The sequence below is a fragment of the Drosophila serrata genome, unplaced genomic scaffold (assembly GCF_035046125.1).
Source record: "Drosophila serrata isolate PLE 108 unplaced genomic scaffold, ASM3504612v1 contig_183, whole genome shotgun sequence".
NCBI classification, from domain to species: Eukaryota; Metazoa; Arthropoda; class Insecta; order Diptera; family Drosophilidae; genus Drosophila; species Drosophila serrata.
The window spans coordinates 3,372-25,046 of record NW_028257081.1 but is presented as its reverse complement, the minus strand read 5'-3'; the positions used below and the strand labels follow the sequence as shown (position 1 = coordinate 25,046).

The window sequence follows — 21,675 nt, the reverse complement described above, 5'->3', positions numbered from 1 at the left end:
TTTAGCTTTTGTCATTAACTGCGATGAAGCAATGGGAAAAATCTTTAAACTGAACTGCAGGAAAACGAAATTATATCCCCGACAGGGGAGTCTATTTAAGTGCCTTGCCTAGCTTTTAATGCCTGCCAGGAGCAGGACGGGTTGTCCAAACAAACAGACAGACGGAAAGGCAAATTAAACACAAAGCGCCTTACCTAAGCCGTGTTAGTGTGCGCCCGACAAGTGGGCAGATCGATAAAGGCCGTGTAGCGGCAATAATCATAAATAACACGCTGGGCACGTCAATCAAGAGCTTTATTATTTCAACAGGCTCAGATTTAGGGACTGGGTGGAGTGGATAGGGGAAGTGGGGGTGGGGACTGTGGCCGGGGATGAGATTGGATTGCTCAATCCCGAGGCCAATCACATCCATTTGGCAACTGCACAACCCCAGACACTTTTGCTGATTGCATTCGAATCAAGGCAATCCGATTTGAGGGCCAGAAGATGGGAACCAAGCCGAACTTTAACACGATTTGCCACTGCGAATGCACTCACCACTCCGCAGATGCCTTTGTCTAACGCTGCTGCTCTTTCTCTGATTGCAGATCAAAAGTCAATACTCACAGATAACGACTGGAAGAAGCTGTGGATGCGCGGCGGCATGAACGCCGATTCAAAATTGGATAATAATCTCGACTCGAGCGACAGTCCAATGTTCGAGGATAGTGAGGTAAGTCCCGATGACAGATTGCCCCCTGGCCTGTCCGACCGATTGCAATGAACTGTTATTCGATTCGGATTCAAATTGAATCGGCTGCGAGCGCAGCTGCTACGTGACGCGGTCCTGGCCGCAGCAAAGACAGTGGTCACTGCAGGAGCAGGAGCAGGAGCAGATGCAGGAACAGGAGCCTGTCCCAGCCCATCAATATGTTAATGCAGCCCCCGAAAAATGCAGCGAAAACGGATCGGAGCCAGTCGGGATAACACTAATTACCAGCCATCGTAGAAGGCGCGCTCCGATTCGGATCTCTGCTCCTGCGCCGGGACTAATTAATCTTTAGTGCTTATTTATAATTCATTCGCGCTGGCTTCGAATCTAATTATCCAAATAGCAAGCACGCCACAACCGTCAGACATCCGGACCTCCTGCACATCGTCCTCGCTGTCCGGACAGCTCTGACTCTGATGTATTATATGCCCTGGGTCCTTGGCTCTGGCTCCGGCTCCGGCTCCGACTCCTGGCTCTTGGATCCTGGACTCTGTTTTGCTGACTAATTGTGCGACTCGGGCGCGTTTTAAGCCCTCCCCACCCTGATACCTTAAAAAAGAACTTTTAACTTTTTGTCTTGTGTTTTTTCTCTCTCTCCCCCATTGCTCTCCGTCTCCTTTTCCAACAGCTGATGGCGCACAACACAACCGTCCAGCTGGGTGGCACCGCCTTTCTGGTCTGCAAGGTCTCCGGCGTGGACAGAGTGGGTGTAAATTGGGTTTGTTTTTGTCTCTCTAATTGTACCTCGTCGAACCACGTCGTCGTAGACTGCGACGACATTCCTCAGTTGTGTTCCTTGCTTTTCAATTCGCTTTTTCTCAACGTGCACGAACTGGTCCTCATTGTCCTGTCCCACTCCACAGCCATATCCGAATGCGAAAAGCGTTCACCCCACACTTGGCATCCCGCACACTAAATCCCCAAAGTCCTTGCATGGAAAGCGCTTTGTATAGTGGCTGCAAAATTGAATTCCATCCGAGCCCAGCGCGAGATAGGCGGGATCCGCGGCGGAACACAGCTGCTGCAATCGTATATGCATATTCCATTTGCACTTTTTGCCCCACTTTTCCATTTTCCCATTTCCCCATTTGCGTTTTCGTTTCCATTTCATTTTCCTGCCTAATTATATGGCATTTTCATTTTGCCTTTTTGTTTCCTCGAACGCGGCACGCAAAAGTCTAATTTGTTAAGCAGCCGAGCACGAACAACAGCCGAACAAGAGCTTAATTTGTAGTTGAAAGCAAACGTTTGGCAGGATGACAATTTCAGTACACATTGTTTGACATTCGGTTTGGCTAACAAGCAATTAAGTCCCACAATGGACACGCAATGGATCGGCCTGTAGATAAGCCCGAAATATCAATTAATTAGGCCACGACTTTCCAAACGTAGTCCAGACCATCCCAGATTTTTGAGCGACCGTGAACGTATCTTTCATCGCATTTGGCTTCGATGAAAGTCTTTTTAGTTTTGAATTATTTTGTTTTCAAATATAATGAGGGATAGAAATAGTATTACAAATGAAACTTTAATTTAAACAAAACATTTAAAAGAAAGTAAATATATGCAATTAAACCCTATACATCAAAGGGATAATTAGCATTATGGCTTTAAGAACTCATATATTTTGCAAAACTTGAAAGCACACTCTTCCGTTTTTGGTCATTTTATAATTGCTTTTTAAAAGAAAACCTACCTTTGACTGATTAGTTTTTCATCCCGTTTTTTTTTTTTTAAGTTTTCATTTTTTACTGCTTCTGTCCTTCGGAACATTAAAAATAGTTTATAAACCCGTAAAGCCATGTCGTAATTTAATCTGCCACAAAGCGTCCTGGAACGCCATCGCGGCACTGACATGGGCATGCGGTTGCAGCGGTGGGACTCCCGAGCACTTTTTAATTACTTTTCCAGAAAAATTCGCATGCTTCGCTAATTGCATGAACGGCTCTGTCTGTCTGCCTACTTTGTATCGCTATTAATTATCTGTTTCATAGTACTCGATTTCCATTTGTTCGCCGTTAATAAAGCCGTCGCCTTTCGTCAACAGAATCAAATATCTTGGATCCGTCGCCGGGACTGGCACATCCTCTCGTCGGGGGCCCAGCTCTACACGAACGACGAGCGCTTCGCGATTCTGCACACGCCCGGCTCCAACATGTGGACACTGCAGATAAAATTTGTGCAGCGCCGGGATCACGGCATGTACGAGTGCCAGGTGAGTGGGCGGCAACCCTTCGGAACGGGGGATGGGTGGAATGAGGGACGAGTGGGTGCGGTCGCCCCATGATGGCTCCATATTTTATGCATGCGTCGCAGTTGAAATAAACTAAAGTCGCATTTGCATACGCTCTCGTTTCGCCTCCTTGCATCCGTGTCCGTGCCCCGTGCCCGTGCCGAGTACTCCGGGCGAGCTTTTTGCTCCTGCAGATTTCACGACACGTCGATTTGTTTTCCTGCACATGATTTAATTGTAAAATGCAAATCCAGTTTTGTATGCAAAGGTTCGATTTAAGGCACCTGCCCGCGGGCAGCTCGTCAGCTGTCGTCAGCAGCCGGTCCGAGTCCTGCCACACAGGGCAGTCCCAACGCAGTGCTCATGGGGGTTCGGCCGATGAGGCTGACAAGTCCGCCTCTGTGGCCACTGGCCAGCCAAAAACGTGTGACTGTCTGCCAGCAGGATGCAGCGGATATGGCCGGAACACGGGCCCGGATAGCCGGGACACTGACAAATTCAGGCCACTATTTCTCCCCGACGGAGTAATACGCAAGTAATTTCGAAAGTCATACGAATGCAAATATGGAAGGGGCGGGTTCCCGGTCCGGAAAGAAGGAAAACAGCTTAGGAGGGACCTGGATTCGGATATGGGGTAAGCCGGGGGAAGGGAAGAAGACAAGAAGTAAAGACAACCAACCGAAATGCAACAAAGTTAGACACTGCTGAAATGGACACTTGACAGTAACTCTGTTTGCGCAGCAGCACAAGTGCCACTCGAGCTGCTTTGACTAGATGGATGGAGGAGAAAGGATGAGGGCTGAGGGTTTATGGCTGGTTCAGGGCCAACCAGGGAAGCGGGGAACAATTTCGGAAACGTAGCTTCAATTTCAAAATTGTTTGCATGCAATTTCAATATGAGAAGCCGCATGCCAGGGCAAACCAGTCAGTCAGTGAGTCAGGCTGAGTCAGTGGGTCATGGGATGTCCCCTCCGGACTCCGTACTCCGGACTGCGGACTCCGGTCTTTGGACTCCTATACCCGGAATACATACCGTCGACTACGGACTACGACTACCGACTACGGAGTGTAGTGGGGCGGAGCGGAAAACGAGAGCTGCATGCAAATATGCCGAAATGATTATTTTCCTCCTCCATTGCGGCAGCGGATTCGGAGAAGCTGCAGCAGCAACTGCTGCCTGCCGGATATTTTGGAGAAGAGGTCCGGGCCGGAACCAGTTGGGACGTGTAGAAAGCGCTCCACTTATATAGAAAGCATTCGTTTTTGTTTCATTTTTGCGTGCCAAATTGAAATTGTTTGATTTGCATTTCAATGAGTGCAACATTTCTTGCACTCGCAACGGCTCCTCGATCCGGGTCAGGCGGATGGGAGGGTGATTTCTGCTCGCAGTTTACTGAAGCATTAAGATTCGAGTTGATTACGAATACCAATCGCACTCAATTGCCGCACTTGCTCTTTCCACTTGCCGGCTTTCTCCCTTTCCCGGACACACTATCACGGAACCGACAACACCACCATCGACCAACACAAAGGTCTCGACACCGACTGGCATCATCTCGCACTTTGTGAATCTTCAAGTGGTTGTGCCGGAGGCCTTCATCCTGGGCTCCGGCGAGCTGCATGTCGACATGGGCTCAACAATCAATTTGGTTTGCATTATTGAGAAGGTGAGTTTGCGAAAGATGAAGCAGGCAGCCCGCAGGCTCACTGAACCCCTTCAACCACCTCCCTCACAGAGTCCAACACCACCGCAGTACGTGTACTGGCAGAAGAACGATCGTCTGATCAACTACGTCGACTCCCGGCGGGACATCACCATCGAGACCACTCCGGGGCCACGCACACAGAGTCGCTTGATCATCCGGGAGCCCCAGATCACCGACTCCGGCAACTACACCTGCTCCGCCAGTAACACGGAGCCGGCGAGCATTTACGTCTTCGTCTCGAAAGGTAAGCGGTGCCAAAAGCCTTCCCAGAAGTACTTCCCAACTAGATAAAAACTACAAATTGATCATTACGAGAAATAGCAAGTAAGAAAGCTGCTGTACATTCCTAAGCAGCAGAGAGTCGATCTGGCCATGTTTGTCTGTCCGTTTTTAAACTAACTATGAATTCAGCTTTAAAGCTATCGAGATGGCACAGTACTTTAAGTTTTATACTTATATAGATTTATTATTAATATTTTCTTCGATTCAAACGAAACAATGTAACGTATTTTGTAGGTTAAATCATCGGGCACAGGGCAAGTTGAAGACGACATTGCTGTATAAAATACGTTTTACATAGCTTTAGTAGCATTATTTTTAGTCGATCCGTTAGATTCCACAACTGTCATATAATGGGTATGCGGTATTAAAAAAGTCGGCTGCCTTAAGTTGCCTCTATTTCCTGTCATTATGGCAGATTTTCCACTTATTTTAGCATTGAAATTACAATGATGATAAGACGGTTAAACGAAGTATGCAAATGGCGCGGTGCCTGCAGCTTATTAAGGCGAAAATGAAGGTGGGAAAATGCAGAGCACGGTTGTTGGTGCACATAATTGCATTCGCCCGTCTGTCGCTAAACAAATTTCAGTTCTAATTCAAATTCAAATTTATCCCGCTGTCACTTGCAGGCGACAATATGGCGGCCATCTCTCGCCGGAAGACATCCTCGGCCGATCGCCTGACGCACATATTTAGGTCGATGCTGGCGCCCTGCCTCCTGCTGAACACGGTTGTCGTGAGGTGAGTGTCCCTAGAGCCAATCTGCAGCTACATGCAAATCCCAAGTCCCTCCTCTGCTCTCCACCAGACGCATCTTCCTGACCTAAGCGGATGTACGGGCCAGCGGCGGCAGCCGGAGCGGAAGTCGGAAGCACGACGACAAAGAAATCCTATTTAAGCTATTCCAAGCGTTAGACCTAAACCTAAACCGAAACCGAGTTAATAACTGAGTAACCCCGAGTCTAGGATAATTGCTAAGCTAAGCCCAGCGAGAGCTGCGCACTCGAGTGTAAAAATCAAGTTAATCCAATCGCTGGCACATACATGTACATACATGTGTGTACCGTACGTATGCCAGGCATCTCTCGTACATCCAGACAAGTCTAGATAAGTCCTAGTTTAGTTGGCAACTCACTTCCCATTGATTGTGTACAGTATGTTTAGAGGGATTTTGTTATACATATGTGATTTGCGTTTACGAATAGCGCCGGATTACTTGCCCCGACTCCTCGGTTGCCGTACTCACTGTTATGATACGTACTGTAAGTTATGCTATGTATGTATGTATGTGTTCATGCTGCAATCCCAGTGAGCCGGCTTTCCCGGCGGAAATTCACTTCAGAATGCCTCGGTTCGAGCAGTTGAATGCGTTGCAGCCCTGAAACTTTTTCAGTGGAGGCGGAATTTGCATAAGTAGCCAATTTGAGTCCATTAAAAATGAGGTATATTATATAAAAAACACAAAACACGCATTAAAACGCCATATATAACTGTTACTAATTGCTAATTGAAAACTAAAAGTATAAAAAGGGCAGCCCAGAACACAGCGGTAGCGAGAATAAGAACGAGAACATCAACCCATATTAATTAATTATGTTATTAAGTTTGTAAATACATTTTATTGCAAATGGCATAGCACGCACACGCACACACCACACACACAACACACACAACACACAACACTCACCGCATGCAGAAAAAATTAATTTAAATTGTGTAAATAAAAACGGAAATCATACAGCTACACCACCAGCGACCACAAGGCATACAACCGACTGAAAATGCGCAATATATTGGCCAGGGCCAGCGGACGGGACGGAGATGGTGTGGCAAAGGAGGGGCGCTGAACGAATATGCGGATGCTTTATGGGCTTTGAAACTGTCAAAAACAAGCTGTAATTAATTGCAAAAACACACAAGGGAGCAGGAGGACTGGTCGCAAAGAAAGGCGGGCAGGTCGCAGGACCAGGGGTACAGGGTCGAGTGTAGGATAACGAAACTCCATCAATCAGCCCAATCAGAGAATTGAAAATTAATTACTTTACGGGCAAATAGCCGAAGCGATAAAGACACTGAAATCGCCGCAACGTACACGCTCCAATCTCCAACCTCCAATCCGTCCCGTCTTCGGCTACGGCACGGGCAGGAGTGTTGTTCGAGAACTTCATCCGCATCCTGCATCCTGTTCCTGCCCGTGCCCACGAGTTGCAAAACCCTCAATCAAGAAACAAACATCTACGTAACGAATTATGTACAACTTCTCGACTGTTTATTACACTTAGGCTGCAGTCTTCACTTACGATAGAATACCACATAGGGGATCTCCTCGAATTCGAATTGATGTGTTGTCAGATTTAAGCCAGCATTAACTACCGCTCGTTCGTGGTCGGTACGTAATTACAAACATAAAACTGTTAAGGGATACCATTTGAAGTTTGAATAGATCCTTAGTGTGAACCCAGGGGACAACCCAGCGTAGCGTAATCATTGATACTGCAAAATAATAAAACTAACTATTGATAAACTAACGATACTAAAGCGATTTCACAGCCTCCTTGATGTGTTTGTATGTGTATGCGTATGCCCAAAGCCCGTTGGACAATTAACGAGTAATTTGACTCGGTCCAGAAGGAGCGAGTCGGATTCAGTTGGTTCTCACTGTTAAGCATTTCCACTGTAAATAATTTTTATTACCATATGTACATCGAGTGGCCGGTAATGGCCATTCGTTAATTAGTAAAAGTCACTGGCGAGAGCAGACGAAATTATTATAGGTATTGTACTCACGGCATGGACGAGGGACGTGGCAAAAGTAACCAACAAACAAAGTATAAATCCATTCAAATGTTTTCAATGTAAATGCTCCAGCGCATAACTGTACAATTTCAACTTGCAACAATTTGACGAATATGAATTTAATAATAGTAATTATATTAATAAACCCAACAAGGACTACATTGTGCTCGTACATACATACAAGAATGCGAAACGTCAGAATACCAAACGAGAAGTGCATGGTGTCCCAGGAATGCATTCAAATAAATCAAGTGATTATCATGGAAAATAAATGTAATTTAAATAATAACTAAAAGCTCCCTGCGTTTATCTATTTTTATACATTATGGGGAAGGGGGGTGGAGTGGGCAGATGGAAAATGCGATTCGGTAAGTAATCCTCAAGTGGTCCGTGGCTTTGCAATTGCCAATCACGCCTTGCAGTCGTCCAGCAAACTTCTCGCCAAACGACAAATCGATGGCCATTGTGAAGGCGGCACGTCAACACGCCATAATTGGACTCCATTGTTGGCCCAAAACACACACACCCGCGCGCAGTCGAATGCCTATTTGCTCAAGTCCTTTTTTTGGGTTTTTTTGGTTTTTTTGAACGGCGCGCCAATTATTTTTCGACATTTTCCTTAAGACCGGCAGTTTACTTTCTGTCAACATTTCATTCAGAGGGCCTCGCCGCCGTTCATTTCGCCAGCGACCATGTTGCACTTGGGCACACTCCCTGCAACCTCTGCCTCCGCTTAAGTTCGCGAAAAGTTTGTCGAGTGTGTTTGTGAAATCAAATGCATTGAACGCTGCCACCAGACCCTAGAAGCAAACTTTTGTGGCCACCAAAGTTTTGGCAAATCAAATGAACCCCGGGTAAATTTGCCATGCACAAGTGCCGGCGCAGGCCAGGGTCGACGGGGACGGGAGACGGGGGACGGGGGACGGGGGACGGAGGAGGCTCAAAAGTAAAACATTGAACTGCAGAAGTAATGGAGAAATTTCAGCAAGAAATTATAGTGTACACACTGCGAGAGAGGTCCTGCCAGGCCACTTCAGGCGGGCCGAGTCGAAGCCGAAGCCGGATCCTTTCCGCACATTTCTCCAGCCAAATGGGCAAAATTGGCTGTTGACAGCTTCGAGCTGAGTGTGTCGAAGGCCTTCGACGTTTGTGAGATTGAAAACTTTGCCATTTTTATTTTCGATTTGCCGTTTTGATTAAAAAGTTTCGCACGAACCTCTAAGACTCGGGCCCCCGTGAGTGCCGCCTAATTTCAGCGCCAGCCTGCCACCTCCTTCGAAATTGAAATTGAGCAACCCAACCCAAACCCCAAACCCCAAACCCCAAGCACAGACCCCAATCACACGTGCAACGTTACACACACAGCCGCAGGCCACACGGTGACAGCTGTTAAGCCGGGCTCTTTCGGTGGCCTGTTTGCTTAAAAGCTCAGCCGTGACATCAATTTATGGTGAAGTTATAAAAATGTTGGATAATCGAATTTTCCAATGCATTAACTTTAATGACATGTCACAGCCCCCAGTTCGCCGCAGACTCTCCTGTTTAAACCTCTCCTGTTTCAGCCCCGTGCTGGAGCTGCAACGCTGGCAAACATATTTCACTAACGACTTTCTGAGTTCCTTAAAGTATACATTTGTACATACGAACAATCTTTGCTTGCAGGAGGAAAAATATTGTCAACGATGCGATATTATTTGCAATATTGCAATGGTCACTTTGGTAAAAAGAACATATCAATGTTTGTTCAATTTCATTCTTCTCTGTATACTATATACATATTTTATTCTCGGTACCCGTTGAGTATAGCTTAGTGCCAACCAAGAACGTATTCTACAGACAAGGAAAGGTGTCTCTGAACCCGTAAAATACTTATAAAATTGCAAGGAATCACCAGCCGAGTCGATTTGGACATTTCCCGCTGTCCGTCTGTATAGAAGAACTGAACTCAGAGACTATAAGAGCGGTAGCACCTTTATGACAACTTTTATACTTGTTAAGAGCAGATCGAGTTTGTTTTAAATTTCCGCACGTTTCCGCCTTCAAAAATCCCGAAATATTATCTATCTATCTTACATGAATTTGGGCTTAAAGTAAATATTGTTAAAGAATAATTTGTTGCGGTCGTTTCCTAATTTGAGTAAAATCAGATAATAAACATGGAAGTTATTACACAATAAAGCTGGAATTTTATTACAGGCCCTAAACGCGTTCGGTAGCTTCCATCGCACGGTCGAGTACAATCCTCTGTATGTTCTTTACTTGATTTATAGACAATTTATTTTGTGGACTGAAAGCCATATGAGGCGAAACCATCCTGTATACTTTTTTAATAAGCAAACTTCAAAGGAAACTATTATGGTCAATTTTAAATCAGGTACGATCACTTTAACGCGTAATATCGGAATGGAATTTTGAAAAAATTAACATATAAATATATATATAATATAAATATATAAATATTTATACATATATCTCAGATAAAAAGCTCATACAACGATAGGGAAATTAAGTATACAGGAAAGGCGACTAACTTCGAGGTTTCGAAACTCCCAAGAAGACATTGAATCAGTGAAAATCGATTAGAATTACAGTTTTCCATTATCCAACTGCAACTAAATGACCCAATTTTTTATTGCTAATACATTTATAAATTGTAGAGCTACAAAACCAATTTACGTACTTTAAAGGTATCATTTTTTAATTTTGATTTTGATATAGTTGTCCATATTAGCTCGTTTTGACTTATTTATTTATAAAATTAATGAGATTACGATCTGCAATACTTTATTGGATCCGAAATGAATCTTTCATTGCGTTCTAGCTAAAATTGTACTACCCTGGAAGGGTACAAAAATTGTGCATAGCCTAATTTAAAAAAAAAAGTTAATCTGAATGCAATGCAAATACGGAGTCCTGATCCATTGTAGGTGCCATAAAACATTCGAATAATTAAGATAAAAATAAAATGAAAAATGACAAAAGTTCTTCATTTGAATATAAAATTCGCATATTACCTGAGGTGAAGTTATTATTGAAAACTTTATAAAGGTATTTTTTATCAAGTCAGTCAAGTCAAATCGGTCAATTTACATGAGAAGCTAAGAAAACAGAAACACTTTTTAAATTTATTTCCGAATCGAGTTCGAATCAAAATATGCATTAAGCGCATATAAAGCAATAGATTTATATATGTTATTTGATTCTCTAGATTTGTAATTCATTAGGGGGAAAAAGGTCACTTTAAAAGTCAGTGGCTTCGTCAAAGGCAAAGCCACATCAATCACAGTTAAAAGGGCGAGAGCACACACAATAAATTTGCAAATAACTTGCAATAACTGTAATCAACACACTTGCCGATCCCACGCGGCGAGAGCAAACAAATGAAACACCGAACAGAACGCAAAACAATCATTCAAATTGCGCATACGCTCTGTGGTCACAAGGTGCAACCTGGTGTGCACACACAGCACTCGAGCGCTCCTCCTCCTCCCCCTTCTGCTTCTGCCTCTGCCTGCGTCGTGCAGGCATTAAGCTGTCATGTTTTTCGCTGATGTTAGAAATTATTGTGCATTTGTGTAAATCCGTGCCACCCGAGCGTGCTTTTCTCGCTGCGCCCTGCATTTGCCCGTGCCCGTTGTAATTGATTGGAAAGCACCGGGACTAAGCTCGGTTCGATTCAGCACAGATCCGCTCAGCTAAGCCCGGCCCGCTCACGCTCTGCCCTTGGCCTGCCACGAGTCCTTCCGTCGGCATTCGTATCTGTATCTGTCTCCTGCGCTGCGTCTTGTCTAAACCCACGGCCGACCTGCACCGCTCCGTGCCCTCGGCAATTGTTTAAAAGCTTTTGCAATATTGTTGGCCACAATGTGGTAAAAGTTTTGCAAGCAGAAAAATGCGCGTATCTCGTGTTTAGCACTTCATATTTATTACCTGTCGAGTGCACTCAAATCACTTGCAGCAGTTGGGGGCAATCGGGGACGGGGGCAGGGCGTGGCCCAGAAGGCTAAGTGCGGGCGTAGGGGTGGGGAATCCCACTCCTGGCAAGGGCAGCAGTTGGTCAGCAAAGTTTAGCCCTTCAGTGTTTTGATAAGCATAATTGATGATGCAACCGTGCAGAGAATCGAGGAAAGAAAAAGTGAAAACAGCAGCAGAACACAACATCGGGCGCGGCAAGGCAGCTTGGTTGGGAGCCACTGCCCGGGCCACACCGTGAAGTAAAGCCAAAAGCCATTTACGTCGCTGCCCACTCCAGTGAGAGAAGAAATATTTTTTCACATATTTTATAGCACATTTGTGTATTGAGTGCAAGTGCTGAAAAAAGTTATCATCAATGGCTGCCGGGCACTGGCTAGCGAGGAGTGCATCATCACGTCCGTGCCGTAATTCACCGTAGACAAAACATATCGCCAACGCACGGCGCCCTCCTGGGCTCCTGCGCTCCTGCCCTTGGCCCACTCTGACCACTTGCCCACTTAGGCGAAGGTCGATAAAAAAGTGCAAGCATAAATTTATTTTTATGTTCTTGGCATAATTAAAAAGTTTTCGCAAACACTCGTATGCAAACGCCTTTGAGTGGTATAATGCTCTTGCACTCCAGAGAGCGCAAGCTAATTTAGGACCCATAACTCATTTCCTGAGAAGCAGATAGGTAGAGAGCCCTTTAAGTAGGTTTTATAAAGCTTTGTAATCACGTGCATATGTATAATAAAAGTGCCTAATTAATAAGTTTGTTCCTATAAGAGAGAAATTTCATTTCAGACAACTCAATGGAACATTTAATATTAATTGTAAACACATTAACTAAAAAGGATCAGAAGAAATAATAGAAAATTAAAAAAAAAACTTGCTCGACTGTCGATCAGGATCCAGTGACATAACTTTTGTGCAAAACATCAAAAGACAAAAGTGTTTTTCAAACCAAATCGATTTGTTTTGATTTCTTTAACCTAAAGTTTTAGAACGTAAATATTAAAAAAAATACTGAATACAAAAGCTTATGCCTGGATTGGATCAATTAAAAACCATGTTTTTGAGATCTTTATTAGAACTAGCGACAAATAGAATCTTGGTCGAAATAAAGTACATATACAGTGCTTGATGAGCATCACCAGCCGAGTCGTCAGTATGACTGTCAGTCTGTATATCCAGATGAAATAATTCATCTTGGTATATAAGAATATGATAAGAACTATTTGGTGACAACATTTCTATCTTGTACGCGTGTATCAAGTATGTTTGCAAATAATGATGTCACACTTTAGAAATAAAACTATGTATATTTAATTAGGCAAAACTCGCAGCATATCGTAAGCCGTATGAGTCGTGATTTCCAGTTGGGGGATCCAATATAAAGCATTTGCTGATTTTTTCTTTATTTGATTCTGATCTTATCTATCGTATAAGTAATTATACCGTTCAGTAATGAACGGTATTGTCATTTAGCTTTTAATTATAGGCACCGGGTATCGGGAGTCGGGCATAATCACACGCAGCTTTTTTACGGGTTTGCCCTACAACTGTAGTTGCTTAACCGACCTAACCGACAGTTTTAACGTTGAATTAGACGCTTTGACATGTAAACATCAAAGGCATCAGATGCCCGCGTCGGGACTTCGATAGTTTTTGTCAACTAATATCCATTAGTCATTAGAAATTATGCCACCATTTGGCCTTGGCAATATACGCAGTTAATTGCAGTCACTGAAATATGTACAAAGTCATTAATTTTAATGAACATGATATTGAAGTTGCATCACCCAGATGCAGTGGGAGCGAGCTCTGCCACTGAATGCCGCCCGGTCGTGTCCCGGCGGATGCACAGATCCACGCTCGTGGAGCCCCGCCCGCAAAACGCAAATCGACTAATGAGCGTCTCCTGGGTGAGGCCATCCGCAGGAAGCTCGCACGCTGTCGGGCGGAACATAATTGACACGCTAAGCACCAATGTCATATAATATCGGAATGCCTGGGCTTGGGCATGACATTTGCATTGACCTTGGCCCGCCATTTTAATAGGCGGTGGCTCCTGGGGCCTGAAAGTGTTGTTAAGCATCAGGAGATGGATCCGTCTGGCTTCCAAGTTTGCAGTCGTTGAACTGGTCGGTCCTTCGAATGGCTTTCTCGGAGTCATTATGCAAGGCACCAGCGACCAGGGTTTCTGATTCTCGCCAGCCTCGATTGACCCCGGCTCCCCTTCGTTGCCCGGACACGTGCTTGTTATGCCAACAAGCTGTCATTATTCAACCGCTCGCCAGGAAGCCTTCGACATTCTGTACTTATAATTTGTTGCAGGGCAAATAAACAATAGGCGCCTAGAGGGAGAGCGCTGGGTTATTTGAGCTGCATTCAGAATGTGGGCAGCATTGGACTTGGGAGTCCGTCTGGAGCCGCAGGGCGTTTATTTTGGCATGCCCGCATACTACTTTTATAAATACTGTGCGACATGCAAGCGGCCCCCTGAGGTTCCCTGGCGGAATCAAATATGTAAAAACACACGCGCACACTCTGAAGTCCATGAAGTGCATACATACGTACTGATACACGCTCGTGCAGTGGCGTTTTGAATTTCCGCTTCCGGCCATTTTAATATTATAAGCGAAGGCATTTTGTGCTGAACTCAGCAGGAGGGGAAAGCCATGAGCTGGAGCTGGAGCAGCTGACGGAGTTTGCCAAGTGTGTGGTGTGTGGTGTGTCTCGGGGTGAGCGGGAGTGCGGGAGTGGGCGGAGTGGTAAAACAAATGCTTATACAAGCAGAGCGACAAAGAATTATGAAAAAATATTACGACTCGGGCGGTATTCCTTCGCCTTCACTCATGCATTTAAATTAATGGCCCGCTGGCCGTTTGTGTTTCATTTTCGCAATCGCATAAAATATTTCCGCACGTAATCAACTTCATCTTCATCGTCTCCATCGTGTCCAGCCGGGCAGGTGCGTCCCGAGCTATGCAGTTTTACATGCTCCTGGGCCTCGCTCAACTCCACTCCGGGTCTCCCTTTAATTGCCGGCGCAAACTTTGCTTTTATGTTTGACGGAAAAATCCACTTTGCCATGATATCCGGACTCGGGCCCCGTAAAATTAAACAGCTCAGTCAGGTCGGCAAGCGCCGGGCTGCCGCAGCACTTAAAAATTCCGCCAGAAACACAAAGTACTTTAAATTCATTGCCGAACTGCCAACGTCGCAGCGCTGCACTCCCTACGCCCAAGATTTATGGCCCAGGGACTCGCTGGAGTCTCTTCGCCCAACTTAACCCGGCCAAGCCGCACTCGCTCCAACTGCACTCTCGTATGTATGTGCCACGTTGCCGAGGTGTTAAATTTGCCATTTGCATAATTGATAAAGCCGATGACCAGGGACGGCAGCTGTCTGCGACGTCAGAGTGGGGCCAAAGTGCTTAGCATGCTGATTTCTGATTTCTGACCTATGTCGGAAGTCCGCATGTCATTCCCATTGCTCTGCCCGGCCTGCGCTGGCCCTGGCTTCCGCTTCTTTGCCGCATAATTCAGATTTGAGCCATTATGGGCCACTACTTCCGCTCGACCTGAGGACGTCAGCGAGTATTCCTGGCGGCTCCGACTCCGACTCCGGCTTCGACTCCGGCTTCCCTTGCATGCGGAGAGTGCATTAATTTTTAGGACAACTTTCTCACGTAGCAAATGCTGCACTTGGAGAGTGCAGTGGAGTCTCGGACACTGAGCTGCTTTCCTACACTTTTGATTTAGTGGCGTTTTGGTTCCGTTTCTGCCGACGGTGTGCGAATATCGGGGTACGGGTGCGAGCTACCGAAGGAAAAGTTTTTCTAGCTTGTTCGCTGAAGGTACATACATATATATAACTCGTCCTGGGGGATATCAGGAACTTGTTCTGCGTAAGTAATGCAAAGAGAATTCAAGCGCTTCCACTGTGTCGCACAAGAACAGTGTCAATGTGTCCATCGCTTTCAATTATGATCGGATCAGAAAGCACACAGACAGCCCAAGCTGAAGGCCTCGAGGCTGATTGCGGAAGACCTCCTAACGGGAGAAAACTTTTCAAAATGCCCAGTTAATGAGACTAATCAACTGATAGACTGCGAAAGAGGAATTGAAAAGCGGAGTTGGAGGCCATGAAAGACCGGTCATTAAAAATGCCCGACAACGTAAAAAAAGGCTGCCTAGTGAATTAGGTAAAGAAAACAGCGATCCCCAACGAGTCGTCAACACAATTCATCATCTTGAGTTGCTGGAAGTTTATTTATGAGCCTAGTGTGGGTGGTTGCCCACGTCTGGGGCGTTGAGTGACCTGCTGGGTATAGGAAAAACTCCCTTTGCACTGCGATGCCATTGGTGGGAGGAATACTAACCTAGACGGGACGTGGCTAGTATATATGTGCATATATTCCGTTTGTTTTGGCAACTAGACGGAACCATACCCTGTAATGAGAACGTCCAGCTCAAATTGGCCCCCATTATGGCCCATTTCCCTCGAAAAGGAGGCCCCCTCCGTCCCTACCTCCCCAGCAGACCCATTTGTCAGGCCGTGCCGACGCCTAATAAACTTCCCACAAAGCGCACGGCTCTGCATCCATCGCAAAAGTGAGAAATTACGCTGACGGCCGGAATGTATGCAATAAAAATTTTTCAACTCACGCACACGCAGCGGACATCATGACGACGTCTATGGGCAGTGTGAAAAATGACAATCAGCCGGCGGTAAACGGTGCTCGCGGGCCCGCTGGCTCTCGGCGCGGTTATAAATCTGGAGTCGGATTTAGAAGCGCCAAATGAGGCCGGTTCGTAGGCAAACTGCGACACGTACTGCATCCCCGTTCGGCCTTCGACGTCCAAGTCAAACGGCGTGTCACATACATACATAGGTCCTTCGTCCGAGCAATTGCACTGTTCCGTTCTTAATCGAAGCGGCACTGGGAAATTTAATTTGGCCCTGATTGATTACAGCCGATTTAGCGAAATGTCCCCGAAGGCCCAGAGGAGGGGATGGGGATGGGGATGCCGCGGCACAGCGCAATGGCCATCGATGGTGGACTGTTATGGGCCCTTGGGCGCCCGCTTGACTTCTGAATCCCGTCGGTCCTCGACGTGGAGCTGATTGAATGCCGTTTTTTGGACAGAGCTGCGCGGGAATAAATTTATTTGCTTGTTCTGCTCATTGAATATGCGGGAAATATCGCAGAGAACAGCGAGCAAGCAAGTGGCGGGAGCTGGAGTATTTACTTGCCGTCGCCTTTGACATTTCCGCATAGCTCCTTCGCCCTCGGCTCCACATGTGTCCGTAATGAAATAAAATTCCGAGCTGCACTTCCGCTGCTTCTTTAACTGTGCCCTTTGCTTAACGGGCTTTGTGTAAATTTATTGTCTTGGAACGAGAGTCATCCTTGAGCATTTATACATTTAAGTTTGCCAAGTTCTTGTCAATTCATCGAATGCCTTTTATTGAGCTATTCCCTCGGCCCTTCCCGGATTTGTCTCCGCTTCTATAATTGCACATCGCATTTCACTTTTCCCTGCTCCGCTTGGAAATTAGCTTGCTCATTTTTTGGTATTTTATGCACCGATATAAAAGCCCGAGAATTTGGAGGGAAAAGTTTTGGAATTGCCATTTTGGCAGATCCTTTATTTGCCACGATTCTCTTGGTCATTATTAAGAAATGCCTGGCCGAGAACAAATTGGAATAATTGAGATGTTGCCAAGGAGCCAGCAACTTGGACAGCGTCTTGGCCAGTGCCAAAAATGTTGCCCCTGACTAGCCCGTACAACTTCGCTGGCATATTAATTCCCGCCTGACCAAATCGGAAGGAAAATCTATGTCATAATACATAAGGCACCCAGTCTCCTTGAGTTCGTCATATCGGGTTTTATGGCCTCATTGGACGGCGAACTAATCGAATATTCATGCAACATTCTCTTCCGGTGGCGCCACCGTAACCGGTATAAAGCAGTATAAAATGTGTGCCATCGCTTCTCCATCAGATATTATTAATGTCGCCTTTATTGCTCCACTGAAGGCAAGCTCTTTGCCCTTTGAGCAGCCAGCCGTAATTGGAAATGAAAATGGAAAATTAATATCCAGCTCCTTCAGTAAATAATTAAAAGTGAAACGGCCAGAGACAGTAAGAAACAGCAGGCGAGCTGCAGCATTTACGTCGTTAATATGGGGAAACGGAGTTGTATCCTTTGTGTAGTCCATAAATTCGGTATTTAAATTTCCCTAGCAAACCGAGACACACACTCACTGCAGTTGTGAATGATATCTTTGGGGAATAGGGAGGGCGCCGCATGTGCAGCCTTGGGCTGAACTTTCAGAGCTGCTCCCAGTGCCAGGACATGGAGCATCTAACTCGATGCACACTTTCGACGGTGAGCGGGTGCCTTAGCTTCTGAGCGGCGGAAGAGCTGAGCAGTTCATCACCAATGGCACACAACTGAATCCATTCACAAGCAGATATGACTTCGAGGGAATAACATAAAAATGATTGCGCTGGCTTGGCTCGATACCGAAACTGGAGCAAATCGTAAGCTCCCCGGCACATAATGGAGAATGTTGTGCGAGCACAAACAAAATTCGCCGCCCAAGTACAAAGGAACAGTCCGCAAATTGTGCGAGAAATGCTCGCTTTGTGCAACTCCCTCCGGAGGATGTGCAGTCGGTTGGCAGTGAGGGAAACAAATAAAAATGAAGCCGGCGGAGTTGCACGCAAATGGCTCGACTCTGGCAGTCGGGTCTCTGCAGGGATTGGGCGAGCGAGTAAGAGTACAAATCGATTGCTTGCAAGCCTGTGAGCTGCATTAGATTCACAATCCAGCCCTAATTGACAGGCACACGGACGCATTGCGTATACGCCCCGATGCCGAATCAACTTTCGCATTCGCTTCTCAGGCCCCGACGCAAGGTAGATGTGGTGGAGCCTTCGCCAAAGTATTTGCCTGCGGTCCGGATAACTAAATAAAAAGGCAGCATGAATGGATGGCCAGCAGCCCCGGTGGCCGTAGTAAGCATGAATCTGGTCAAACAAGGACCCCCAGCACTCATCGTGCATTCAGAGCCCAGCACCGTCAGCAACTGCCGAGGGTGGCAAAGGGGTTAGTTGGTCGCTAGGCGTTGAGGTCAGCCAATCAAGCCTCTGCTTGCCCAGGCAAAAGGTTCATTCTACGGCAACAGAGTCACTGCAGCTTTGCGGCCAGACGTTTGCAGCCGTATCTTCTGGGCGTCGTGATAAAAAGAAAACGAAATACAAAAATTAAGCAGGCTACCTTTTAAAACCGCCAACGGGGCACAGGGGCGGCAGCATTTATTTGCCACAGAAAGAGGCAAAATGCAATAAACATGGACCCGAGCCCAGTTGCCATTAAACGAAGCATGCATTTCCCTTCAGCGACAACAGACAGCTGGGCAGGACCAAGGAATCAGGGCAAGGGGCGCCTCAGCTGAGTGCCGGGCTTTGTTGTCCATTTACGTCAACAGTTCCATACAAGCCGCACACACTGGCACAAGAGCTTGCTATTTGCCGAGCAGTTTCAGATAGATACATAGATAAAATTGAACTGGGATTTGGGGATTGCACAAAAGTAACTGAGCAAATTTCCGCAGATAGTTGAGCTCGGAGCTGCTCCCGCCGCAGCCCCGGCTGTAGTTTTCCAAGTTGTGTTGGCAACGGGGCAAATTGAATGCTGATGCACAGAATCAGCGCCAGGACGAAGGCCGCTAAAAGTTTGACGAGTTGGGGCGATGTGTGCGCCAGTTAAGTGGCCAAAGTGCTTTCAATTTAAAGAGCGCTCATAAGCCCGGACAGCGCCATATTCGGCAATTAAAGGCACCTCCAGAAGCTGAATGCCGGACAGCCCGCCGGTCGCTCCTCGCTGGATGCAATTTACAACAACAGGAAATTGCATCTGGCACGCGACGCTAATTCACACCGGAAAGGCAGCGACACACGAGCTCGCAGTGCAGGACGTCTTACGCACCGACTACGGCACGGCCCGAGCCACGTCCGTGTACTCGCTGTGGGCCACACACACTGCCTCCCAGCTCAGACGAAAGGACTGCCCAGATTGGCTCTCCCTTCACGTATTAATAATGCATCCGCCGTTGTTCTCCGGTCTTTTGTCTTCTTCCACTGCGGAATGTCCGCTTGCCGTCCATAATTCCCAGTTAACTGAACAGCAGACTTCATCTTCATTACTTGAATTTAAGTTTTAAATTACATGGGAAAGAAATAGGAGTACACGCAATAATAAAACCGGAAAAATATACATTTATATCCTGGCTTGGGGCTGACTTATACCAATGTGACTTTAGTAGCGCATAAAACACTTATTTAGTTACATTTTGAAATTTATTTGTATTTGTTGCTGTGAAAGTAAGGCACAAACTCTTTACCAGAGTTATTTGGGATAACGAGTTCAGTAACAAAATGCAACAAAATACTTGTCGCAAGTAAACTACATAGTAAGTATTCTAAAAAAAATCTTCTACATATAAGGCATAGTAAAACAATTTCTATCGACATTTAAATATTGCAGAGTTCTGGAGACAATGGAGTACAAAAATGCAGGGTCCCTTTCGATTTCTCCAAATATTCACATACAAGACTGCTCCGGTTTTCACTTTCTACCGCTTTCGTTTTTAGAAAAGAAAGTTGGTAATCCGTTTTTACTTTCAGCATAAACTCTATTTAATTTTGTAATTTTAATTCTAACAGTTTGCACTTTTAAACACTTAAAGGGAAACCTATTAAAACTTCTCTGAAACGTGTTATGAGCTCTCAAAAGTACAAAACCCTTTAACTCATTTGGGGATAAGAAATTGGCGCCAATGATTTTTCTAATTAAAAAAAAAAAAAATTATCTTTTCGAATTAAGTTAAGAGTATTAATGGAAATGAAAAAAAAAGTATATTTTTGTTTAGTCTAAGGTTTCGAAATGTGTATATTGTCAAAACATGCGTTTATGTATTGTTAATAAAACAAATGATCCAACGTCTGCAAAGAACCAAAAACGACAGTTTGTACATAAAAATGTTCCTCACCGCAAGCTAACACCTTTTCCCGTTCGTCTCCCTTTTCTCACATTTTCAAATTATTCAAGGCGGACGACTTTATCCTAGTGATTAGTGACTATTAGGGGACCCCTGTACGACTGAATTACTGAAAATATCGGCAAATGAAAACAGCTGTTCCTATATTATCTCTTATAATATTAAGGATGAATTAAAAATTTTGCTGGTTCCAGAACTCCAAGGGGTATTTCGGGGATGGATAATAATTTCTCTAAAAGCTGTATTTTTATTTTACTCTATTATTTACACTTTGAAAATTAAAACTTTTGAAATCAGCTGTTTGCGAATTTAATCGCAGACTTTGTTAAGTAGTTCCCTATTCGTATGAAAATATCGGCTCATTATTTCGATACATCGATATATTCAATAATTCAGTCATTTAGTCAAATTAGGAATCCACTAATTATTTTATAAACCTATATAATTTTTTAGGTTTCGAAACAAAAAATTTGCGTCGACAACAAAAAAATGTGATTTAGTTGGCAGACAGTTAAAGAAACTTATATTCTTTAACTTTATATTAAACATTGGAGATAGGGATGCAGAAACATTGATGTGTGCGTCAACCGATGTTTCCATGTTTAAATAAAAACCATTGATGTTTCTAAAAAAAACAACTGGAATTTAACAATATGACTATCAATAGTATTATTGAAATGTGAATTCTTATTAATAAATAAAAGCTTGTCCACAGCTTCTGGAGAGAGACTTGTCCTGCGGTCATTAATAGTTTGTCCAGCTTTGCTGAACACTTTCCGCTTCGCATGACGAGGCTTGTATACACAAGCTGCTACCAATTTTAAAGAGCAGTCATCAGCAATCATCTATAATAAAATTTGTTATTTAGCATTTT

At 45.1% G+C, this 21,675-nt stretch overlaps 1 protein-coding gene across 5 annotated transcripts in view; it reads left to right on the top strand.

Moving 5' to 3' along the window:
- dpr12 (defective proboscis extension response 12) overlaps window positions 1-8,063 on the top strand; it is a 29,132-nt gene extending 21,069 nt beyond the window's left edge. The window contains exons 3-9 of one of the 5 annotated variants that reach the window (XM_086827625.1): window positions 588-712; window positions 1,383-1,454; window positions 2,799-2,966; window positions 4,517-4,651; window positions 4,721-4,934; window positions 5,602-5,713; window positions 5,781-8,063. In XM_086827625.1, coding sequence (XP_086683751.1) covers window positions 588-712; window positions 1,383-1,454; window positions 2,799-2,966; window positions 4,517-4,651; window positions 4,721-4,934; window positions 5,602-5,713; window positions 5,781-5,799 — 845 coding nt within the window. In that variant the 3' untranslated portion in view covers window positions 5,800-8,063. Of the gene's footprint in view, window positions 1-587; window positions 713-1,379; window positions 1,470-2,798; window positions 2,967-4,516; window positions 4,652-4,720; window positions 4,935-5,601; window positions 5,714-5,780 lie in introns of all 5 variants that reach the window. The other 4 variants (XM_086827621.1, XM_086827623.1, XM_086827622.1 and 1 more) reach the window with 4 other exon arrangements.
- Window positions 8,064-21,675: the final 13,612 nt, after the last annotated feature.